Raw genomic sequence first — 26,000 nt, 5'->3', positions numbered from 1 at the left:
ATTCACTTCAGAACTGCTATAAATTCGTCGGGCAATACAGCTGGTACTGCTAAGCGTATCCTACGACTTCCTCATCGCTGGCAACGGGCTATACACAATGCTTTGAACGTCAGTAAAACTTTGAAAGACATATCTATTTTGTACGAGCTGTAAATAAATAGTTGCCACTATTAAAGCTCCAAGCCTGGTACATTTATCAAGATATTCCTTTCTAAGATTTTTGATTCCACCAATTCTGATTTTGTTAATGCCCAAATATCACAAGTGCACGACGGCACTGCAATGATAAGAGTTCTATATGAATGGTGATTCAGCTGCCCCTACCGATTCGTTTTATGCCTATATCAGGAACAATGGCCACATAAGCAATAAGCACATAACCGGTATAAGTTTACTTCTAGGACTTTGGGCGACTGTTATCAAACGGAATCATCCTGTAAAAATACCAGTCAGGACTGGCCATGAGTTACACCCTATTTTTGGACCAAGTGCTAGAATACTTATCCAAGTGACTCCATTCTTTCTTTGTGTAATAAGCTGTGCAGCCATACAGGTTTTGAATGTCTCTGTAAGCATATTCCCTTCACAGTACCTAATTTTGAGTAATTCATTCACAAACGCTGGCTTATAAGTGTGTTCTACCATTGGGAACAACGACATAAACAGAAGATGTCAAAATGAAAAATGTGTAAGTAACAACTTTCCGCTATATAACGTCTGAACCGTGGAATAAACTTACAGAGACATACAAAACCTTTGTGACTACGGCGGTAATAACACGAAGAAAAATTGGGGAAACTTGTATAAATATGACAGGTGTGAGGTATATTTTGGTCTAAAAATATCGTGGCCCACATTCTGTTGCACTATCCCACTTTAGCAGACCTGTGACGGAATTTTCAGCTACCGGACTCTATATCCTTATTTTTAGCTGACAACGCCTCGTCGACTGATTTCGTTTTACGTTTTGTACGTGGAGGGGGTTTTATCATTCCAGCTAAGTCGTTTGTCAGTCTCTGTTCTCTACCCTAGTGCTTTCAGCCTGGACGTTTTGATGTGTTGCAAAGTGGCTGTTTTATCCTTTTTTACTCTCGTGATCAGCCAGTCACGGTCATCTGCACTCTTGTTTTAATCCCTTCTACCTGTTTCTTGCGACTCTCTGTGGTTTTCTTGTCGTATCTGGTCAATTGTAGTATTTGTTGCCTTTCTGTAGTCCTTGTGGTTTTTCTTTTCTTCAGGTTTTGTAAGGTAAGTTTTATTTGTTTTATTATTTCTCTCGTGGAGTTTTTTCACAGGAACGAGGGATAGATGACCAAGCAGTCTGGTCCCTTCACCCCCCCCCCCCTCTTTAAACCAACCAAACAACTAACTCACGGCCAATCCTCACTTGTAATTTTTACTGTACGATTCCGTTTTCTAATAATAGCCCAAAGTTCAGAGTGGAAACTTATATCGAGTACATGACTGTCGCCTTTCTGCGTACTGTTCCTGACACAGACGTAGTGTGGGTTGCATAAAATCAGTCACCCTGTCTGTGTATCCCTAAATTCGTTTGTGTTAAGATTGCTTTTTATTATGTCTAACACTGGAAGATAACACATAATTGCTTTATGTATTCTTATTTTCATCCCTTATTCGTTATTGTTTTCTGTATTTATCATGGTTGCAAGCTAAGTAAAATCTTTTGCTTTTTCATCTTTTTGCATACGTATTTTTAAGATATGCATAGCATTAGTTTGTCATGAAATGTCAAAGTACTTGGTTTTATCTTTATTAATTTGCAGTCTTCTAGCAAGTAAGCTGTTGTACAATATTGCACTGTGTGAAATATTTCTGTGGCCATTCTCAACTAAGATTACTATGTCATTTGCAAACAACAGTATGCTAAAAGCTGTTCGCTAATTTCCTTCGAAGGGGCGTCGAATTTATTTTCCTGATAATGTGTTCTGTAACGCTGAAAAGCAAAGAGGGAGTAGCATCTCCCAGTTTGACACCAGAAATAGCAAAGAACATCTGTAACAGACTTTTTTATACCATGACTCTAAAATCAGGGATTTCTGCGTACGTTTTCAGAAGCTGCATTCATTTTTCTGGGATTTTAAATTGTTTCAGTGTCAGTGATTAGCAAAGACACAGATTTAGTGGGGAAGTAGAGCGGACTGGTTGTACACTGAAAGTCGTACAGTCCTTATTACAAAAGTCTATTAATTTTCAGTAACTCAACAGCCTTTTCTACACATTGGCTGCACAGTCAACACCGTTCCCCACTTTTTTTTTTTATTTTGCTAAATCCAAGATTTAGTCTTTTCCTTTAGTTAAGATCCAACAATCATTAGTTAATCAGTTTCATCTAGCACTGAAATCCTTCTGTTTTGTTTCCTAACATTCACTTACAAGTCCTTATGCAAAGAAAATACCCCAAAAAATTTAAACAACAATATTAATACAATTTGCTAAAACAACCTCCACTGAACAGAGTTGTTTTTCAGTCCCTTAAGCTGAAATGAAAAAAAGCTCAGACAATACTAGAAGACAGTTCTTTTACAATAATCTATAAATTAACAATTCCAGATGACACTTGCCATTAAATTTCCACAAGTAAAATCAGTCTGCCAGAAGCATTTATGAGAGTGGTCGCCGCGCCGGAGTAGCCGAGCGGTCTGGGCGCTGCACTCATGGACTGTGCGGCTGGTCCCGGCGGAGGTTCGAGTCCTCCCTCGAGCATGGGTGTATGTGTTTGTCCTTAGGATAATTTAGGTTAAGTAGTGTATAAGCTTAGGGACTGGTAATCTTAACAGTTAAGTGCCATGGGATTTCATACGCATTTTATGAGAGTGGTTGATAAATAATTTAACCAATGCTCAGACAGAAAATGATGAGCTCAAGTTCTCACGCGATCATTTGCAGTTAGTCAACCAAAGGAAATGCAGTTTATAACATCCAGTTTACCAGCAACAGTTATCAACATATTAACCTGAGCTCTCCACTATTTCCTATAATTAATACAGTTTGCCAATATACACAGTCCTCAAACAAGAAAAATTCCTGAATACTATATAACCGTGCACAGTGAGATGTTACAATAACAGAAAAGATAACTTTCTTCAAAGTAGCACGTACAGACTAACCGTCCTTAAAATTACTTAACATCTACTCACCCCTGGAACCGGTCGTGTCTTTGTAATAATTGTACCAAACTTCTCAGGCCTCCCTGTCAGAACAAGAAGTCCTCCTCTATCAATACAGCAGGTTACAGATCGTGCCTTATTTCCACCAAACCATATTAACTTATTCGTTACCGGCACTGTCCATACTTCTCCCTATCTTAGATCAGCTTCACAACACAGTGTTACGAGGTTCTAGAACAACTTCATCGGGTGAAACCGAAACCAGTTCCCTTGTTTCCAATAACCAAAAGTTTCAAAAGTTCCAAAAGCGACATACCATCATTCTACACAAGATGTCTACCGTGGCGTGCCTTCTTCCTCCTTCGAACTAGCGGAAGTCTGTGCATGTGCCTTCCTTCACACACGCACGCTCCTCTGCTCCCAGCAGCCTCAATCGATCCCATCGGAAATCTGGAACCATCTAACAGTTTCTAATAATAATGTTAAGTGCTTTTCTAGAGAATACGAAAAGCATGTGCACACCCAGGATGTATTCAAACAAGGGTACATAAAATTAACTGTTTATCCATATTTATTTCGGATTATATTTTCTCACAAGTTTTGACAGTGCGCAGGACAGTAAAATGCTGCTCTTTGTCCATAATTATCCTTTCTCAGCTACCTTCATTGCGAATCCCTTTTGTTGCAGCACGTTGGCCGCTTTCAGTGAGAGCTAGCAGGTGGATCCGCTACTGTGCATCGCCGTCAGTATGGAGCCGCTGCTGGGCTGTTGGCTGAACGACTTACTGGCTGTGCTGCTCGTGGCAGCGGGCGCCGCCTACGCGTGGTTTTCGCGCCGCTTCACCTACTGGAGCAGCCGGGGCGTGCCGCAGGCGGAGCCGCAGATCCCGTTCGGGAACCTCAGGCGGAGCTTCCTGGGCCAGACCCGCCTAGAGTTCGTGGTACAGGACATCTACAACCAGTTCAAAGGTGAGCCCCGCTCTACACTCACCACACGTACAAAGTAAGGGGTTACTTGTGTCTAAACATACTGTACGTTAGCTTCACACACCACGATTCCTCTCACCAAGGGCAGTGCAATGATTTCGCTCATACATGACGTCTCGTCAGCAACGCGTCCTGTCCGGGAATATAAAATCACAATGGCGGCAGGTAGTGTCAGGCGTTCCCCAAGGCTCAGTATTAGGTCCTATACTCTTCTCTCTGTACGTCAATCATGTGTCATCGGTTCTGACTGAGGTGTCAGGTCAGAGGGGTGTTCTGAACACAATTTCGACACAAGGCAGCTCAATAGGTTGTGGAGTGGAAGAGGTAGGCTAGCAATAGAACAGTACATCACCATTGACTAGACACTCATTTATTGAACACATAAGTCAGGTATTACCCAAAAGGAACAATCAGTACAAATTACAAAATAATATTATTTTCCTTTAAGTCACTCAAACATTTAAACAGGCAAATAGCAATCATTTAACTGAAAGCCTTTTAAGAAAGCAAGACTAGAAAATTTGAATGATGAGTTAATATCATATTTAAATAGGCTCTGACCGAGAACATATTTTAAAACGAAATACTTCCTTTAAGGAACCACCGACCAAATTAATTACATAATCCTCAACAACCATATTACATCCAAGACATTTAAGATTAAACAGTAATATATAACATCAGAGAGCTGCAGTCCCAAATTTTAAGCAGGACGTTTCAGATGGACTCCACTGCAACAGTACAATACAAGTCCCTCAGAGGATCTCTCCACACAGGAAGTTATGGCCGCAATCGACAAAATATCAACATCATTCCATGTACAGACCTGAAACAAACTAAAAGCTCTATTAAATTTGGTACAGTTAATTCCCTTTCAACATAACATACATCACAAGTCTAGCCCTAGGACGGCACCGACACCCCGCAATTTAGCACGCGAAAAACTACAGCGATGCACTCATCATGTATCCTTACAAAATCCAAGAACAGAGAGATAGCTTCCCAATAGCGGAACATTTAACCACGCTCAGCGTGCGGGTTTGCGGGATGCTGATGTCGCCCTTAACCTCATCACCAGTTCAGATACTAGTCAGCCTACAATTTTGAACGACCAAACACATTCCTTCAGTTACTGCATAGAAAGCCAATGTGATAGGCAAACAGACCAGCATGTGATAAAAGCTTAAGCAGCTTCATTACTAGACAACCCTTATGAATAGTAGCCGTAATTTTTTTTAACGTGAGCACACCCACAATCAAAAGACAAACCACGCCAATCATAAGGACAGTAGCACATAAGCAAGTAGCAATGGTAACTTCTGCTTAGATTGGCTACAAATCAGCGCGTGATTTAACACACCAGAGAACAGTCTTTACAACATAACCATCAATACAATAGCAAATTACTCACACCTGTACCCCCCCCCCCTCCCCCACGATTTCGATTCCGAAAGCCATAAACAAAACGTGGAGAACGTATCACTTAGACCATCATAATGGTGCTCCCTCAGTTACCCCAAATAACTGACTCCATTTGTTGCACAGCAAATAACCAGACCTAATGAAACCACCACAGTTTTCGCCTCTAAATTGTCACAGTACAAGTGAGATCAATCACAAATGTAATTTTACATCACCAGTTCCCGTATAGTCAATACAAGCGCCTGATTTTCACCCGTTTATAACGGCAGGCAGCAACATCGTACGGAAAAGAGTGTAGACACAAGCTCTTACCAAATTCTCTTCTCCGAAAACAGCCACCGCAACTCTCGGGAACCACTGGGACATCCAATGCAAAAATCGTTACTCCTCCACACAAATTACAGAACGCTCGCTCCCCGCTGCTTTCTACGGCGCCTTCCGTTCAGAGCCAACTTGTATATCTCCATGCGTTAGGTCCGGTCCCACACTCGCTGCGTCAACACGACAACCGTCTTCCCCCCCCCCCCCCCCCCCACAGGACCTCGCCTCGTTACTCCTCGCGTAGGCCCCAGAGGGCGCTGCTTACCGCCCTGACCGTGGCAGGAAAGATAAACCACCAGAGTGGCACTATCGACATGAGCCGCCACGGCTCACTGACCTATTGTAAACATCATATGTATGCTGATGACCTTCAGTTATATCTAAGTGCGAAACCAAGCAATCCTAAGAAAGGTATTGAAAATTTCAATACTGACCTCGATGCACTATCAAAATGGGCGCAGGACATAGGACTAAAACTAAACCCATCTAAAACTCAAGCGGTACTTGTTGGTCACTCTAAGCTCATTAGCCCAAAAAATCGAGATTCCGTACCATCTCCTATCCTAAATGGAACAAATATTACTTCTCTCCCTCAGTAAAGAGTTTGGGACTAATAATACACTGGACTCGCATTCGGGAGGACGACGGTTCAATCCCGCGTCCGGCCATCCTGATTTAGGTTTTCCGTGATTTCCCTAAATCACTACTGGCAAATTCCGGGATGGTTCCTCTGAAAGGGCACGGCCGCCTTCCTTCCCCATCCTTCCCTAATCCGATGAGACCGATGACCACGCTCTCTGGTCTCCTTCCCCAAACCAACCAACCAACCAACTAATAATAGATGAAAATCTAAATTGGACAGAGCACGTAACTGCAGTGTGTAAAAAAGCATCAGCATCCGTTCATGTCCTACAAAAATATAAAAAACTCTTCCCTTTCCATCTGAAAAAGAAATCAGTACAAACGCTTATACTCCCAATCAGCGATATTATCCTACAAGGCCTCTCTCAGGAAAATTCGCGACATCTGGAACTGGTCATGAATGCCACATTTTTTGATCACATTTCACCAGCATACGGAAAACTGTCCTGGCTGCGTGCAGACAAACGCAGAGATTTCCATACACTCTGTCTCATTACTGCCTTATAAACGTACACTGTCCCTCATATTTCTCCTCGTCCTTGTCGCTTATGTCGTAACAACATGACAGAAACACACGTTCCCATCATAATAAAATCCTCTCTGTTCCACTGCATCGCTCAGTCACCTTCCCCAAGTCCTTTACAGTAGCGGGAACCCGACTCTGGAGTAACCTCCCTTGCTATGTTAGAGAACTTAAGAACACGGCCGGCTTCAAAAAACAGTCAATGACGTATCTACTTAAGTAACAATAATGCCTTCCTCTGTACATGACTGCACTTCACCTCATTACTTCCCTCTTTCCCCCTCCTTAACTCTCCCTTCCCCAAAACTCGCTATACTAGTAAACATCTACTTTACACACCAAGATATTAATGTACATCAGCACAAGTCTTCATTACTATTGCCAATTTTTCTCATGTTTATCATTATTATTTGATTTTTTAATTTTACTGTTACTATTATTGCTTTTATCATAATTTTGTATGTATAGCACCTGTTGTAAAAATACTGCCACCATTTACTTTATTAGGTCTTAGTCATTACTCTTCCTTCATATTGTCACTGGAGTAATCTATTTTTTTTATTTAAACTATTGTCATGATGTAACTCTGATGTGTGAAATGCTGCATGTGTGGAACACTGGTCCGATGTAAGAGAGGGACTGATGGCCCTAATCAGATCAGGTTAAATAAATAGATAATTAAATAATGGTGATGATAGTAAGCTGGTCAATATTGGCGAGGTGGAACGTCTTATCCACACTCATAGTGGAGAACGATTGGAGTACACAGCTTGGTCAACATGCTAAATTTTCAGGGGTCGAAAATAATGACAAATGTGATAGCTCCACACAATTTAAGCAACCACGTGCTTTTGACATGCAGTCGCTCACGATACGGGATAAATCAGAGCGGCTGTCGAAATACCAAACGGGCTACTGGTATCTTTTTAGTTTGTAAAAGGTATTTGTTTAAATCGCTTGATCTCCTAAGTAAATTAGAATGTTACGGTACAACAGAAAACGCTGTAAGTGCTTCAAACCCTGCATCTTTGATAACACAAAGGGTGTCAATAGGGAAGAGACCTATATTAAGCTGTCATTCACCTGGGAACTAATTACGTGTGACATCCCAGAAGCTTCTACATTAGGAACCATACTTTTTCTTGTGTATATCAATGACGTTTCATCAGTAACATTACCAAATGCCAAGTTTGTTTTATTTCTGGATCATACTAACGTTGTGATATGTAGATATTCAAGTATAGTCTTAGAAATACTGGTTAATGAAATTTTCAGGAACAATAATAATTGGTTACTAGCAAGTTATTTGTCATTATACTTTGAAAAGACACCGCAAGCAATTGAGAACTTGTAAGATGTTTTCCGCCAGTATATGCCTAAAACATGACACCAGTCTTAAATTCTTGGGATTACAGATCGATAATAATTTCAACTGGAGGAGAATGTTACATAAAGGCTTAAACACCTAAACAAATCTCCATTTGCAATGCAAACGTTGTCAGACGTAAATGAATAAAAATAAAAAAGCTACCATAATTTTGTTTACTTTTTCGCTATAATGTCCTGCGGGGCTATTTTTTGTGATAACTCATCAACTCAAGCTAAAGCTTTACAACACAAAAAAAAGTGTAATAACAATTATTGTGCTGTGAATTCAACAAAGTACTGCTGCGGCCCGTTTAGGTGACTTGGGTTACTAACTTCTGCTACAGTAAATAAGAATAATCTCTACAAAGAGTTACAGTCTCTTACTTTTGTCCAGAAAGGTGTCCATTATTCAGAATCACACATATTCAATAACTTGTCAGTAGCCATAAAAAGTTTAATTGTTGATAAAGCTCAATTTAACAGGAGCCTAAAGGATTTAGTGGTGTCCAACTCCTTCTAGTCCACTGACGAATTTTTTAGCAGAGCCGAAAGAAGTTCGTATGTTACTAATGATATGAAATAATGCGAGTACTGCGTACAATGTAACTTCCGTACAATTTCACTGCAGTAATGCAATCATTGTAAATAATAGTTATAAAATGATTTTTTCTCTTCGTTGATATAAATCCCAATAGCCTAAGAATTATCACATACATTTACATGTTCTGTGTCAAGTTCGCCATTATCTTTTAAATGAAATTATATTTAGGATTTTTTGACTTATTTCACATCCATAAGGAGCATTTCAGTAGGGATAGCCGGCTTAAGTGGCCGAGCGGTTCTAGGCGCTGCAGTCTGGGACGGCGCGACCGCTACTGTCGCAGGTTCGAATCCTGCCTCGGGCATGGATGTGCGTGATGTCCTTAGGTTAGTTAGGTTTAAGTAGTTCTAAGTTCTAGGGGACTGATGACCTTAGAAGTCCCATAGTGCTCAGAGCCATTTGAACCAATGAGTAGGGATATGTGGAAGGGATATCAGTGTATCTCTTTTTTTGTAGATATTTATTGCGTGTTCCTGTTTCCTGGCACATTTTACGTTCTGGATTTTCTCCTAACTGTGCATCTGTTGGAATGAAAAGTTTACCTAATATAATATAATTTCACTGATCAACATAAACTGCGGTGAAATTTACAGGCTCTGTTTCTTTCCAATTGAAAGTGATGATGGTTACCCCGTCATTTTCAATTGCAGTGACAGAGACACAATAGCATATACAGGTGGGACATAGCCTCCACTGACAGAGTTGCGAAAGTAGTCAGAGATAATGTCGGATCTGTTAGAACAGCTTGAAATTTTCCAATCTGTATTCTGCGCGGTACCTTTTTAATCCCTTCTTTACATTACACATGTATCGTAGGTGCAGATTGCCTGTTTCTGTAGGTGGGATATTAACTAACCTGTTTTTCCTGTTCTGCAGGTGAGAGGTACGTGGGAATGTACCAGTTCGGTGTACCAACACTGGTCCTGAGGGATCCGGACTTCATCCGGCTGCTGCTGGTCAAGGACTTCGATTCGTTCCGCGACAGAGGAGTCCCTCACAACGAACAAGAACCGCTGAATCACAACCTGTTCTTCATGAATGGCGCCAAATGGAAGAGGATGCGGGCCAAGATGACGCCCACGTTTACGTCAGGAAAGCTGAAAATGATGTGCCAGGTCAGTAGTTCCTGAGCACTGTATATAACGTACACCTTACACCTATTCCCAATAACAATTAGTAGCCATTTCTTGCGTTAGTATCACGAAAAGTTCAAACAAAATTGACATGCACACATCTTGTTGCGTCACCTAAAGTTATAAAACCTGATACTAGTCAACATCGAGAGACATTGGTAGAATTACAGCAAAGAGCCAGTAGTGCAATTTACCTTCTTATGAGTCAAATCACTGCAATTGGTCGTACGAATTAATTGTAGTGAAGGACTCTGGCTCCAGAAGAAAGGATCACTACTGATTATACATTCGTTTTCTATGCAGTATATAGCATCCACCGAATGTCAGATGGCAGTTTCTTGCCGTGAGCGACCTCGTGTTTCCTATGATCTTCAACATCGCAGCAAATAACTACTCCCTGACGATCTGGAAACACAAATGCTACATATCATAAATGGTGTTAGCCACTCACCGAATGCATGGGGAGATTCTGCAGACAGCGATAAATATCGGAGTATCAAGCACAGATTATGACTTGGACAGTTAGACTGCAAATGTTGCACCTAAGATACTATATCATGTGCATATCCTGATCATCGAATAAATTCCAGAAGAGCGAGCTACTTGAAGTAGCTGTAAACACAGTAAGCGAAATTGCGGTTTTATGCAGCAATATTCGCAAACATCAGTGACGGGAACCTTGGGAGTATTATCAAGTGCATTTCGAGCGTAGGAAAATGAAGTTCCCGAATACTTGAAAAGATCACACTCCGGTTTCTTGTTTCTACACATGGTGAACTGGGAAGAAATATCATGGAATACTAAACGTAAAACTGCAAATACAGATTACCTTCGAAACGACGAAATGAATTATACTGCAGCCAGGATAAGCCTGAGTAAGACTTTAGTTCCTCATTCAGCCTATCAGCTGGAGCCTAATGTCCACTTCTTTCACTTTTGTCGGAAGATTCAGAAGGAAATAGAGAAAGTTTGGCTGAAGCATGAAAGGTTGTTCTCGTCTAAAAGGCAGTGTCTGCCTATCAACCAAAACTTGCCTTAAGCACTCATTATAGTCAATATCATCCATTAGCACTGTCGCTTACGTCCCCCTCTGTGACTGCTCGAACGCTTCAGTTAACCGATGGTGTGATCTTCCTAAATCTGTCCTACCTTTGAGTTAATACTGGAGCACTTTATGTGCCAACGTATTCTGTAGCGTCCCAATAACATGCTAATGTTTGGTACATTTGCCCCATTATTTACACTTGTCTTTGTTTTATTATACAGGGTGATTCAAAAAGAATACCACAACTTTAGGAATTTAAAACTCTGCAACGACAAAAGGCAGAGCTAAGCACTATCTGTCGGCGAATTAAGGGAGCTATAAAGTTTCATTTAGTTGTACATTTGTTCGCTTGAGGCGCTGTTGACTAGGCGTCAGCGTCAGTTGATGCTAAAATGTGCTACTGTAACTGGACTACAGTATCTGGAGATGTTAGAGAATTGGCTGTTCCTTCAGCTCGAACAAGAAGCACAACAATTCATATTTCAGCAGGATGGAGCGCCACCACATTGACACTTATCTGTCCGTAACTACCTGAACGTCAACTACCTGAGGCGATGGATCGGCCGCCAGGCAGCCCGTGACAGAGCACTTCATCACTGGCCTCCAAGAAGCCCTGATCTTACCCCCTGCGATTTTTTCTTATGGGGGTATGTTAAGGATATGGTGTTTCGGCCACCTCTCCCAGCCACCATTGATGATTTGAAACGAGAAATAACAGCAGCTATCCAAACTGTTACGCCTGATATGCTACAGAGAGTGTGGAACGAGTTGGAGTATCGGGTTGATATTGCTCGAGTGTCTGGAGGGGGCCATATTGAACATCTCTGAACTTGTTTTTGAGTGAAAAAAAAACTTTTTTAAATACTCTTTGTAATGATGTATAACAGAAGGTTATATTATGTTTCTTTCATTAAATACACATTTTTAAAGTTGTGGTATTCTTTTTGAATCACCCTGTATTTTCACACGCTGTCACTCATTTGGTGGAACAGAAAATTAAATGGGGAAAACTGCACTTTGGTCCAGGACTTCGTTTCTTTAACACTCAGCTTATTGATATGTGATTATCTCTCTAGACGATGCAAGACTGCGGCCGTGAGATGGTTGATGTACTGGCAGATCCAGCGAGCCGTGGGGAGGTGGTGGAGATGCGGGAGGTGTCCGCCAGGTACGCCACGGACATCATCGCGTCCGTCGCCTTCGGCGTCGAGTGCAACTGCCAGAGGAACCCGGAGGCCGAGTTCCGACAGTGGGGGCGCAAGGCGTTCGAACCCTCGCTCAAGTTCAGGATCGCCCAGTTCATGCACTCCTTCGTTCCAACTGTCGCTAGGGCACTCAGGTAAAGGATCTCCCCAATCTGTCAGCCGTTACTCCACAGCAAATTCTGTATTTCGTCGGTGTAACTCTCGGTATTGCCCACAGAGTTGGAGCAGGAACCGAAGAAGTATCCGCATTCTTCCGAAACATGGTCAGAGAGACAGTGGAGTACAGAGAGAAGTACAACGTAACGCGAAACGACTTCATGCACCTGCTGGTACAGCTGAAGAACAAGGGCTTCATCGATGACGAAAAGGCGAAGGCAATCAAGGACGGCGCCAAGGACATCGACAACTGGAGTAAGTTATGATACCTTAACGTAATTGACGTATTGTGTGACACCGAAGAAGGGCAATAACTAATCAGGGAACATATTTCTGAAGTAATTGTTCATAAATCCTTGACTTCTCAGTTTACCCGTGTAGATTCTTACGTGAGAAAGTACATTTCATCTTGTAAACAAAGTTTTCGTTCAAGGGTTGCATCTGAAGTAAATCATTTTTTTCATTCTCATTAATGAACAAGTTCCTCAACAATGATGAGATTAATTAGACCACGCCATTGGATTATTTGAAACAAGAGGGAATACTTATTACGTCTACTCAGCCAGACTGTAACTTCAACACTGTAAGCCTTTTCCTTTGACATTCAACTGCTTGTCACATTATTATGTTTTGTTACGATACGCAACGTCCTTCGGTCTTCTTTGCAGAGTTAACCAACATACCTAATGTCTTCCAAACTCTATTCACTTGCGCTTTTATTTTATTTTATTTATTTAGCATCCGTGTCATCGTACAAACGATATTGGACTTGTCATACATAGAAGTTAACAATATAGAAAATACAAAATGAAATTACTGGGTTAAATGGACGAACACCCGGCTTCATCTTTTACATGTCTCAGGCAGGCTTTTTTTCGATGTCGCAGAAGCAACATTTTTCCGTTAAGTAACTTTTTTTTTGTTTCTTATAGGCCCAAGTTCCTGTTCTCTTCCATATTTTTATCAGATACAATGTCGACTATCATTCGGTTGTTTCTAAAGTTTGCTTGGTAATTTCGCCAGTTTCAGTGCTCACCTTTTAGGACACTTACTTGAACATTCCATTCAAGAAAAGCTATAACTAGGATATATACTTCTCCGATGGGGAATCATTTCGTACTTCGGAAGGATGGATAAGAAGTTACATCTGACGTTTAGGTGTCTCCGAAGTCGTCAGAGACAGAATACTTGCCGTAGCCGGGTAGAAGTAATGAGCCAAACATTGACCTTACCTAACAAAGCAGGATCCGAAATGAAGATAGCCAGGTTACCATTCCTCCAGAATACTGAACCACGATTATGACGCCTTCGGTTCCTTAAAAATAGTCTTGAAGAGTGGACGGCTCACGTGGGACGAGGACGTGCAACAGGCAGTTACGTACTTCTTCCCGCAGCAGGACTTGGTGTCTTACCAAACAGATATCTTCAAGCTGATGTGTAGCTGGGATGATTGCCTCAGTACTCACGGCGATTTATCCTGACTATCATTCCGATTCTGGACTGTACGGCCTTCGAACGGAAACTTATTGATCGCCCCTTATACGACGCGAATGTGTTGTGTTTACGACTTTGGGGTAACTTGTGTCACTGTCTCCAGTCGTCACAGCCTGCTGTTTTTGTCGTGCTGCATCACATGCAGTATCACGTACACGAGAGGAAAAGGATTCTTTGACCACTAGAGACTGCCACAAGTTCCTCCGAAGTTGTAAACGCAACACATAATTGCAGCATTAATTCACATGAATTCACCTGATGGTGGAGGTTAAAATCTCTTAAAAGTGAAGTGAAAATGTAATAAAGTGTGACAGGTGACAGTTAAGTTACTGTTTCAATCATTTTCCCCAGGTAACTATTCTCTTCCATTTACATAGGTTTCTGCCCTTATTGTTGTTGATTATTTCCACAATTACATACGTGCTGTAATCGATGAAGTTCTCCAACAGTTGTATAACATACTGTTAAAGAAATTCAGGCGATTCACATGTAGAATCACAAACTTTTACTTGCTCAGTACAGAGGGGAGTGATTTCTAGCCCACTAAAGGGAAAAGAAAAGTTAATTTTCTGCTGCATTCGGAGTATGATTGACAAACTTGGAACCGCGAGCCCGCCACGGTCGCAGGTTCGAATCCTGCCTCGGGCATGGATGTGTGTGATGTCCTTAGGTTAGTTAGGTTTAACTAGTTCTAAGTTCTAGGGGACTAATGACCTCAGCAGTTGAGTCCCATAGTGGTCAGAGCCATTTGATTTTTTCACAAACTTGCTTTGGTTACATGACACTTTGCTAACAGGGCACTTTCTCTCGCTTACAGAATTGTCGATAGACGAGGTGGCCGCGCAGGCGTTCGTGTTCTTCCTGGCGGGCTTCGAGACGTCGTCGACGACGATGAGCTTCGCGCTGTACGAGCTGGCCCTCAACCCGGACGTGCAGAAGAGGCTGCAGGAGGAGGTGGACGACACGTTGCTGAAGAACAACGGACAGCTGACGTACGAGGCCATTGCCGAGATGCCGTACCTCGACAAAGTAGTATCAGGTGAGGCTCTGAAATTCTATTCGTTTCAGATTGCGTGTTTTAGCTCACGAAAAATTTTTGAATCATTACGTACTCGAAAGAGCTTTGCCTCAGATATACTGGAAGGGAACTCATGTGCGATGTTGTAATGAGGCACTTTGTCCCACGGCTAATTTAAAGAAAAGTTGATATTGTGTGTGTTGTACTCTTCCTCCTACTGGTCTACCTTACGTACTATTTTTTATAGTTCTTCTACAATTTGTGCAGGACTAACGCAGTTTTCTGTCATTGGTCTTTGTTTGGATTTCATATATTCGTACTAACGTAATATATGCTTCTGTTTTCGTTCTGCAGTGTTCATTGTCTAAAGTATAATTTGACACTCTTGTCTATGTACACTGCCATCGTCCTACGTAATATATAGGAACATGTGCCTTCCTTGAGTAAAAAATTAAGAATCATAACAATGTGTTAGTCAGGATGTACTAATTCCAATCACAGTTCATATGATGTTTGTACTGGAACGTTTCTAGAGTCGAAACTACTTTCATTGCAATTTCCGCTTCTCAACTCCTAACCCAAGCAGCAGTACCACACTAAGTCACTAACTACTGTAACATATTTGACACATAACTCGATTTCAAATTTCATACCTAATGTCATGACCACGTGTCCTGTGCGTTGCTGATATCATTGGTAGTCAATGTTAAGTTTTTTGCACACTACTAGAGTCTCTCGTGGGCATTAGTAAACTGTTACCTGCAGGTGGCATAATGAGTCAAAATATGATTACTAATCAGTTACACGCCTTTTATCTTACAGAAACGCTGAGAATGTATCCACCGGGAGCGATTCTGGCACGGAAGTGCACGCGCCGCTACAAGTTCCCCGATGGCGGGCCTCAGCTTGAAGAGGGAGCGACTGTTTTCGTCCCGGTCTACGGTCTTCACAACGATCCCCAGTATTTCCCAGAACCCCAACGCTTCAATCCTGAGAGGTTCTCTGAGGAAGAGAAGGCAGAGAGGCATCCCTACGTATACCTCCCTTTTGGAGAAGGACCACGAAACTGCATAGGTAAGTCGGAACACTGTCGTATCGGTATATACACTGAGCTGACAGAAGTCACGAGATACAGATGGCTGTAATATCCCGTACACAAGGTATAAAAGGGCAGTGCATTGGCGGAGCTCTCATTTGTGCTCAAGAGATTCATGTGAAAAGGTTTGGTCGCACGTCTGGAACTAACATACTTTGAACGTGGAATGGTAATTGCTGGTAGACGCATGCGATATTCCGTTTCGTAAATCGTTAAGCAATTCAATATTCAGCGATTCACAGCGTCAGGAGTGTACCGAGATTACCAATTTAAGGCATTACCTCTCACCATGAGCAAAGCAGTGGCCGACGGCCTTCACTTAACGAGAGCAGTGGCGTTTTGCGTAGAGTTGTCAGTGCTAACAGACAAGCAACACGTTTCCGTTAGGACAGTGTTAATGGCCTATGGCAGCAGACCAACGACGCTAGCGCCTTCGCTAATAACACGACAATGCCTGCAGCGGCCTTTCCTGGGCTCGTATCCACATCGGCTGGACCCTAGAAGACTGCAAAACCGAGGCCTGGTCAGATGAGTGCCGACTGCAGTTGGAAAGAGCTAAAGGTAACGTTCGAGTGCAGCACAGGCCCCACGAAACCACGGATCCAAGTTGTGAACAAGACACCGTGCAAGCTGGTGGTGGCTCCACAATGGTGTGGACTGTGCTGATATGGAATGGGGTGGGTTCTCTGGATGTTCGGCTACATTTTCATCGTTCCCAAACAGTGACGGAATATTTATGTGTAATAGGAACCAGGCCACAATTGTTCGCGATTGATCTGAAGACTATTCTTGATAGTTCGAGCAACTGATATGGCCACACAGATCACCCGACATGAATCACATAGAACATTTATGGGACATAATCGGGAGGTCATTTCGTTCCAAAAATCCATCGCCAACAGCATTTTCACAGTTATGGGCAGCTATAGGGGGCAGCTTGGCTCAACATTTTTGTGGGAAACTTCCAACGACTTATTCAGTCCATGCCACGTGGAGTTGCTGCACTACGTCGGGCATTTAGGAGGTATCCCACGACTTTTCTCACCTCAGTGTACTCCTTATGAGCATGTTTACAAATGGTATTGTAGAACCTAGATGAAGCATATCACCAGTTCATCACGTCCATACTGTAGGAATGTAAGCAAGCACTAATAGCCAAAATCTATCTACTTGTAAATAGAAGGGAGTACTGAGTAGCTACAAAAGAGTCGTCGTTGGGAAAATTATTTGTTATCGTATCAAAGTGATGCACTTTGTCTGGTTAGAAAAATATTGTATTACATTATATCTAGAATTTTACCCGTGACCTTTTTTCTGCCATTGTAACTCAATAAATTTTGACTCGAAGAATATTATTAATGCAAAGAAGAACCACATGTACTTCATTTCCATGTGAGTGGTTGAGAAATTGCAACACGATATTAAAACTGTTTATAGTTTTTATTTCTGCACAGTTACTCACGTTTTTCACCAGGAACTAAGCCTCCGTGGTACTATTCGTATAAGAGACAGTCAAATGAATACGGGATAGATGAAAGAAAAAAAAGTAAGCTGTTTATTATTTCGAAAGCAATCGCCACAACTGTTAATACGTACATTTATCCCACTGTGAGACAGGGCTGTCAACGCCTTCATGGAAAAATGTTTGTTCCGGCCTTCGGAAACACGATAGTACCCATACCTGTACCTCTTCCTCCGAAGCAAACCGACGGCCACGACTATCTTTCTTCAGAGCTCCAGAAGTACGAAAATCCCGTAGGAAGAGATCAGGACTGTATGGAGGATGTGTACGGACTTCCCTGCGACAGTACCGCAAGCCAGTCGAAACAGTCTTGGCACAAGTTGCCATGAAGAAGAAAGACGTTCATGGCCGAAAATTTACTTCTGATGAAGAGATGCATCCCTGGGTGCAATCGTGGCTCCGCAAGCAACCGGAAACATTTTTCTCTGAAGGCACAGACCTTCTTGTTTTGCAGTGGACAAAATGTATTAACTGTTTATGGTGATTTCTTTTTAAATAATAAATAGTTTCACGTTGCACTCACATTCTGGAGGACAACGCTTCAAACCCACGTCCGGCCATCCTGAATTAGGTTTTCGTGATTTCCCTAAATCACTGCAGGCGAATTTCGGGATGGTTCCTTTTAAAAGGCGCGCCGACGTCCTTCCCCTTCGTTCCCTAATCCTATGGGACCGATGACCTCGCCGTTTGGTCCCCTGCCCCAAATCAACCGACCAATAAAGAATTTGCTTACTTTTTCCCATCTGTCGTGTTTTCATTTGACTACTCCTTACATTTAAACCCATTTCCATTCTCCATATAATGTCTACAAGTGAACACATTAATAATACGGTGTTGCCTGAACAATTATTTGTCGTCATTTGAAACTCTGCCTGGTCGTGCCCTATGAAAAGACCTCAGGCGCTTGCGCCATGGATAGTTACGAATGAAGTCCGATCAAGCACGCCTTACATTCACAACAGTGCTGCAGTGACTTTCATAAACTGAATTGTTGGTTGGGTGTTTCAGGCATGCGGCTGGGTTTGCTGCAGACCAAGATCGGACTGGCCTACCTGATGTCCAAATATGAGGTTCAGCGCTGTGACCAAACTGTGGTGCCCATGGAGTTCAATCCTTTCTCCTTTGTCATGATGCCCATTAGTGGCATACAACTTCGACTCAGTAACAGGACGTAGCCTGATTCAGCTTAATCGAATTGCAACAGTATTATGTAACTTATAAATATTTATGTAAATAAGCTGAGAGTGGAAGACTGTTTATTTTGTTGTATTTATTACTTTACTGCGTGTGAAATATATGTAAATACTGAGAAAACGACAGTAATAAATCATTTGTATTTAATTGTATACTATTATTTGGTTTTTCAACAGTTCTTCATTTACCTAATCATAAAAGATAGAATTGTTTCCTACGAGACTCTATATCTACATAAACGTTGCCAAGTGGCCGGCTAAACAACGTATCAAATCTAAACACGAAGTCTTGGTAAAAATAATATCTATCTAGAAGTTTCAAAGGACTGTGGGATCGAATATAAAAAAAAACTAGCTCTTGTTCTTACGAATTCCCTACTTTTATGACGATTAATGGCCATTCACGCCATATGTCATCCGCGAATGCGTAACTGTTCACAGAAAATGTCGGAAATATTCGATGTAAACAATAAAAACGGACATAGGCGGTAAAAGAAAAAACCAAGACAAACTGTATAAAGCTGCCTTTTTTCTACAGTTATGTAAGTTTCGTAATAGCGAATCATGAGCGTGATAGGAGAGCTGCAAGCTTTCTACTTAATAAGTTTCACGTCATATGCAAACCAAATATACAAGAACACAAGATGGAAGAGTACTCACATGACTGCATTGACGCTTCTACATACATGCACACACACACACACACACACACACACACACACACACACACACACATAGGCAGAGAGAGAGAGAGAAAGAGAGAGAGAGAGACAGAGAGTGAGAGAGAGGGAGAGTGAAAGAGAGAGGAAGAGTCACCTACGCATTTTTGTGTATGAGGGAAACCCCACTTCGAAATGAGGCTCGACAGTTACGGAAAGAGCGAATGAAAGATGTGGTAGATGGTAGCTGCACCTCTGCCAATTGAAGCTGACTTTCTGCTGTTTTCCATTTGTTTTATGAGCAATACCTGTTTGATTTGCATTTCAATTTTTGCTGTACTTCACAATTTGTCACTTTCCTCACACCTTCCACAGCTTAATTAAGTAGCTACGTACATATTAGTATGTAACAATAAGCTTCTTCAATAATCCAATAAAGGTAGCTGTTTATATACACTCCTGGAAATTGAAATAAGAACACCGTAAATTCATTGTCCCAGGAAGGGGAAACTTTATTGACACATTCCTGGGGTCAGATACATCACATGATCACACTGACAGAACCACAGGCACTTAGACACAGGCAACAGGGCATGCACAATGTCGGCACTAGTACAGTGTATATCCACCTTTCGCAGCAATGCAGGCTGCTATTCTCCCATGGAGACGATCGTAGAGATGCAGGGTAGTTGACTTACACCTTCTAGAGCACGTTGGGTGGCACGGGATACATGCGGACGTGCATTGTCCTGTTGGAACAGCAAGTTCCCTTGCCGGTCTAGGAATGGTAGAACGATGGGTTCGATGACGGTTTGGATGTACCGTGCACTATTCAGTGTCCCCTCGACGATCACCAGTGGTGTACGGCCATTGTAGGAGATCGCTCCCCACACCATGATGCCGGGTGTTGGCCCTGTGTGCCTCGGTCGTATGCAGTCCTGATTGTGGCGCTCACCTGCACGGCGCCAAACACGCATACGACCATCATTGGCACCAAGGCAGAAGCGACTCTCATCGCTGAAGACGACACGTCTCCATTCGTCCCTCCATTCACGCCTGTCGCGACACCACTGGAGGCGGGCTGCACGATGTTGGGGCGTGAGCGGAAGACGGCCTAACGGTGTGCGGGACCGTAGCCCAGCTTCATGGAGACGGTTGCGAATGGTCCTCGCCGATACCCCAGGAGCAACAGTGTCCCTAATTTGCTGGGAAGTGGCGGTGCGGTCCCCTACGGCACTGCGTAGGATCCTACGGTCTTGGCGTGTATCCGTGCGTCGCTGCGGTTCGGTCCCAGGTCGACGGGCACGTGCACCTTCCGCCGACCACTGGCGACAACATCGATGTACTGTGGAGACCTCACGCCCCACGTGTTGAGCAATTCGGCGGTACGTCCACCCGGCCTCCCGCATGCCCACTATACGCCCTCGCTCAAAGTCCGTCAACTGCACATACGGTTCACGTCCACGCTGTCGCGGCATGCTACCAGTGTTAAAGACTGCGATGGAGCTCCGTATGCCACGGCAAACTGGCTGACACTGACGGCGGCGGTGCACAAATGCTGCGCAGCTAGCGCCATTCGACGGCCAACACCGCGGTTCCTGGTGTGTCCGCTGTGCCGTGCGTGTGATCATTGCTTGTACAGCCCTCTCGCAGTGTCCGGAGCAAGTATGGTGGGTCTGACACACCGGTGTCAATGTGTTCTTTTTTCCATTTCCAGGAGTGTATTTTCAGCATATCATATCTCTTATTTCTTCATAATGTATTTCATCTGTCCATTTTATATCTAACATCCCTGTATAGAACTATATTTACCATGTTTTTAATTTCTTCTTCAGTTTCTCTTTAGTCCATGTTTTATTTCCCTGGACTGGTACGGTCCAACAAGACAGATCCACAACCGTTTTCTCTGTCTTACAGACTGTCTGTCGGTCTGGACAGTTGCTGTAGCATATCTGAAGATCACACATGCTGATGAAATTAGGATATCTACGAAAACAGATACATTTATGCCTCGTCTTATACATGCACGATTGGGACTTGGTGTCATTCTGGGCCTGGAAAGACGAAACTCGTTGACTAATAAAACAATATCAAAATAAGGGGTATTGGTACAGTATTGTTTAGCCCAAAGGATACAACGACTTACTGACATGATTACGAGTGCCTATTAATAATGTACTTTATTTCTTTTGAAAATTACTCCCTCGCTTCTTTCATTGCCTCTTAGATATTCAAGCCAATTATGAGCACAATCCTACGCAGTATGCCCATAGGTTAACCCATTATCATCTTTCCGCTTTTGTTAATCCCACTCGATTGTGGAAAGGATCATGAATACTGTAATGATATTTGAAAGATTAAAAAAGGGGTAGGTAAATATGCAGTATTTCGAGGATACCAATGATATTTGTCTGATATGGTTCAATTGTTACACAGAAGATGTATGAAAATAATGTTCTAAAAGACAAAGCATGTATTCATGGAATAAGGTTCTTATACAGTTGTCACTGATATGTACAGTCTTATGTAATTACAAATCCTCGTACATGCTGGGTCCTGGCAATAATGACTTCCCAAAATATTGTCTCCAAAGTTTCCAGTGGAGAAGTTTATGACAGGAAGAAAGTTCAGGGTTTAGTGTCTTGTCTACGATGGGGTCGTTAGAGTCAAAGCGTTACCACAGATAGGGATGGATGGAAGAGGTAACTACCTCACTAGAGAAACCACTAGCATTCAGATACCGAAACGTCCCAGTATATCTTTAACTCAGGTGTCACACCTAGCAATGAGGTTACGTTTGATTTTAAAGGTAGTCAAGACCTTCACATTGCCTAGCGATAGTATTGGAACAACCTCTGTACGGCGCCAAAGTACCATTATCCAAGATGGCGGCGATGACGTCATACAAGATGGTGGCTGTGACGTCAATCGAGACGGCGGATTTTGACGGGAAGTTTGAATTTTGGCGGAAAGTGCCACGCCCCCCGCCCCCAGAAAAATGCGCGAATCAGGATAATGCGTCACACCTAAGAAAATGGCGGGAAAAAAGGACTTGTCTTTATTATTTAACCAATTTCAAGCAGGTGTGTTCTCCACTGGGTGTGGACTCCAACTGGCTTAGTTCATATCGGTGCAACCAGAGGGCATTCTCCTGATGTCAGATCATGATGTAAGTACCAGTATTCAAGATGACGGCACCCAGTGTGTTCACCACGAGCTCCAGAGCCCAACTGACTTAGTTCATATCGTGGGCACCAGAGGGCGCTACCGTGAAGTCCGGTGATCACACAAGATCCTCTGCTCTCTCTCTCGCACTCGTTATAACCGAACATGCACCGCGTCAGCGGCGTCTTGAGCAAGCCTCAAGTCCTCACCTTTATACTTGCACCAGACATAGTCTTCTGTAAATATGCTAACGAATTTAACTGAACACAAGTGACACCAACATCGCTCATCTAACCTATCAATTACCTAAGTATTTAATTCCATTTCATACTCAATAAGTCAATTTACAGTTTAAATATTCAATGATGAAATGAGAAGGGCCACATTTTCCCACTATCAGCCTGGTGTTAATTCATGACCTAGTACCCCCCCCCCCCCCTAGAATGCTGCAGTCCTATTGGCTACTTCATTAGTCACGTGTTTCGACTTCATAGAACCTAGGACTTGGAATCAATTTTCACCAATGCCACATCCACTTGGACTTGGAATCAAATACTTAAAGTCTCCACCACGATCCTCAACCCTTACCGACCCATGTTGGCGGCCTAAGATGTCCTAACGTGCAGTAACCTGTACTAATATGTACTAATGTGCACATCGGATGACATCATCCAAGGTGGTGGGGCAAAATGGCGGGAAAACAGATCTGAACACAAGTCGTTATTTTACAGGCAGTGTCTCCACCACGAGATTTACTGTCCAACTGACATAGTACACATTACGGCCATCAGGTGGTACTGTCATCCCTCCTATGGCCTAATCCCAGGTGGTGGTCTGTAGGGGCGAGAATTATGCTAGAATTACTCAGGCTGCGCTACATTGCTGGGGAGAGTAAGGAAGGAGTCCACTCTATTCAGTTTCGAACATTTTATTTAGAGATCGAATATACTTATCACACTGTGACAAAACACTCTTCATCTTACAATTGCGCTCACAATACACGCTCTGCAGACACGCAAACAACTCCTAATTTATGCAAATGTTATAATTACAGACATTCACACTCCTTCTAAAGAATTCAACACAGTTATGTCTAGACACCCTCAGTACTAGTAAACTGTCGAAATAACTCATAGCACAGCCCACACACCTGCTTGCAAAATAATTCAATCAATGCCCCAAAGCACCGTCTGCCAACTCCTGTTCAGTAGAGCGCACAGACAGCGCCAATGATGTGGTGCAGTCGTCCAGTTGTCAGCTGTCAAACCTTGCACAGCCGCAGCCCCCCCCCCCCCCCCCCCCCACGGGTCCCGCAAGCGGCGACATCTCATTCATACTTCATTTCTGAGAAATTCCTATCCAAATACGTGTTCACTTAGACACATGTGCTGACGTGATCGGGAGAGAGTGCAGCCTTGAGCTGCCTCCGAACACAGGTGAAAGTTGCGCCTGTACAGTTTCCCTTATACCTACGTCACAGAACTTCAAGGCGCAGCCCCATACTCGAGACACCTCAGGCCAGCACTGTCTTTACCGCGGATGACAGAATACCGCAGCTTGCTTCCATCTAACAGAACATACGTGACATGTTCAGCTGTGTGTACCACGCCGCGTCTCCAGGCGAAACGTCTGAGCCACAGCTCGCCATGTAACAACGTTCCCAATGTTATTCTTACGTCACATGGTTTTGTAAAAAAATAATAGCCAACTCGACCTCTCCGGAATTTTATATTCTCCCAGAAACAGTTAACGCTAGCTTTCTATATGTTCCAGCTTGTATGCACTGAAGTTCCTACTCTAACAGAACCTCCTTACGAAAATAACATCGAATGCACTCACCCCGGCGCTACTACCGTCTTTCCACTCCAGATTTCAACATACGCAAAAGTTCCCTCTACCCTATATCCCAGCACAAACGATCTCAATGAATCGAGCATTCTGATTTGCTCTTATCGAATTTACACGCCAAATTACTTAAGCCACCCGTAGCGAAACACCATCCACCTATTCTTTCTGGTGCTTTCAGCCGTTATATTACACAGATCGCTAAACTGCATTCACAGTTAAACCCGCAAAATTGTCTCCACATTATCAAATACGTACCAAACTCACAAGAGTACTGCAAGCCAGGAACATATTTACCACTGTAACTACAATTAAATATTACTATTGCTGCTGCAGTCTGAAACCAATCAATGTACATTTAATCTCTCCTCTTGACGACTGTACTTCAGTATTTATAGCGAATATAATTTTCCACTTAAAAATTCTCACTCATACCCTCATCATTATCAGTCTGCTCAATCTATACATCCCTCACGATAGGACACACAGTCATCATCTCTAGTCATGCCATCATATAAACCACACTAACCTTACAATGTAATATATATACATTTTACACAATGTAAGCCGCACTAACTTTACAATACAATCTATACACATTTTAGACAAACAGTGCAGATATTTTTTATATCTGTACAGCACCCGAAAAAATTATCACACGCCTACACTTACAGTCGCTTTGTGTTACAGTGCTCCCCAGTCCTAGCGAAGCACCATCAGCCTTTTCTTTCTTTGTACAGATGCGGCATTCACCGGTAATAAACTACTTTACACTGATCATCACTTCACACAGGCAACTAAACCTCGCAAAGTGCCATACATATCGTCAAATACGTAAACACACCTACTCATTTACACTCACCTCCCACCAGGTCAGGAGCTTGAATATTAGTGCGTGAAACCGATTTCCAACTCAGCAATATATCAATGCATACCGTATCGATCTAGTAAACATACAATTCATATCCTACGCCATACAAAATCACCCATTTTACATCAGAAAGCCCTCAGTGAATCGAAGTGACTCTCAGAACTGATGTACAAAGACACGATCGGTTCCCCCTCGGTACAAACGCGCTACTCTTTCTGGTCCAGACCTGCCTTCTTGCTTGCGTTTCTACAGACATCTCCAGACTCTAGGATTACATGAACACACCTATTTTCATCATAATTTTAAATCATTTTCGCCGTACTTCTCGATATCAAGCACACAGCAGTAGCCTACCGATCGCTAGCGCATCATAATTCCGAAGATATACACCGGAAATTATTTCCCTAAAACCCGAAACTTTACAAACGTGCAGCATTCTATAAACCACTAAATCACCCATACAATTTACAAGCCAAGTAAGGTCTTTCTCCTGTCTAGAGAACAGGCAAACGTGTATTCCATATACCACAATCGATCTCCCCTCAACTAAATAAATGCGCCAAATGTGGAGAAGCGCCGGCCGGTGTTGCCGTGCGTTTCTAGGCG

At 42.7% G+C, this 26,000-nt stretch overlaps 1 protein-coding gene across 4 annotated transcripts in view; it reads left to right on the top strand.

Moving 5' to 3' along the window:
* LOC126190918 (cytochrome P450 6k1-like) overlaps positions 1 to 18,975 on the top strand; it is a 65,356-nt gene extending 46,381 nt beyond the window's left edge. For 2 of the 4 annotated variants that reach the window (XM_049931549.1, XM_049931550.1), the window contains exons 3-9: positions 3,848 to 4,097; positions 9,869 to 10,107; positions 12,247 to 12,509; positions 12,593 to 12,786; positions 14,843 to 15,064; positions 15,866 to 16,117; positions 18,670 to 18,975. In XM_049931549.1, the coding sequence (XP_049787506.1) occupies positions 3,878 to 4,097; positions 9,869 to 10,107; positions 12,247 to 12,509; positions 12,593 to 12,786; positions 14,843 to 15,064; positions 15,866 to 16,117; positions 18,670 to 18,836 (1,557 nt within the window). In that variant the 5' untranslated portion in view covers positions 3,848 to 3,877 and the 3' untranslated portion in view covers positions 18,837 to 18,975. Of the gene's footprint in view, positions 1 to 3,816; positions 4,098 to 9,868; positions 10,108 to 12,246; positions 12,510 to 12,592; positions 12,787 to 14,842; positions 15,065 to 15,865; positions 16,118 to 18,669 lie in introns of all 4 variants that reach the window. The other 2 variants (XM_049931548.1, XM_049931551.1) reach the window with 2 other exon arrangements.
* Positions 18,976 to 26,000: the final 7,025 nt, after the last annotated feature.

Source organism: Schistocerca cancellata, chromosome 6 (assembly GCF_023864275.1).
Source record: "Schistocerca cancellata isolate TAMUIC-IGC-003103 chromosome 6, iqSchCanc2.1, whole genome shotgun sequence".
Lineage (NCBI taxonomy): Eukaryota > Metazoa > Arthropoda > Insecta > Orthoptera > Acrididae > Schistocerca > Schistocerca cancellata.
The sequence above is the reverse complement of the archived record's forward strand: the minus strand, read 5'-3'. Positions and strand labels throughout refer to the sequence as shown.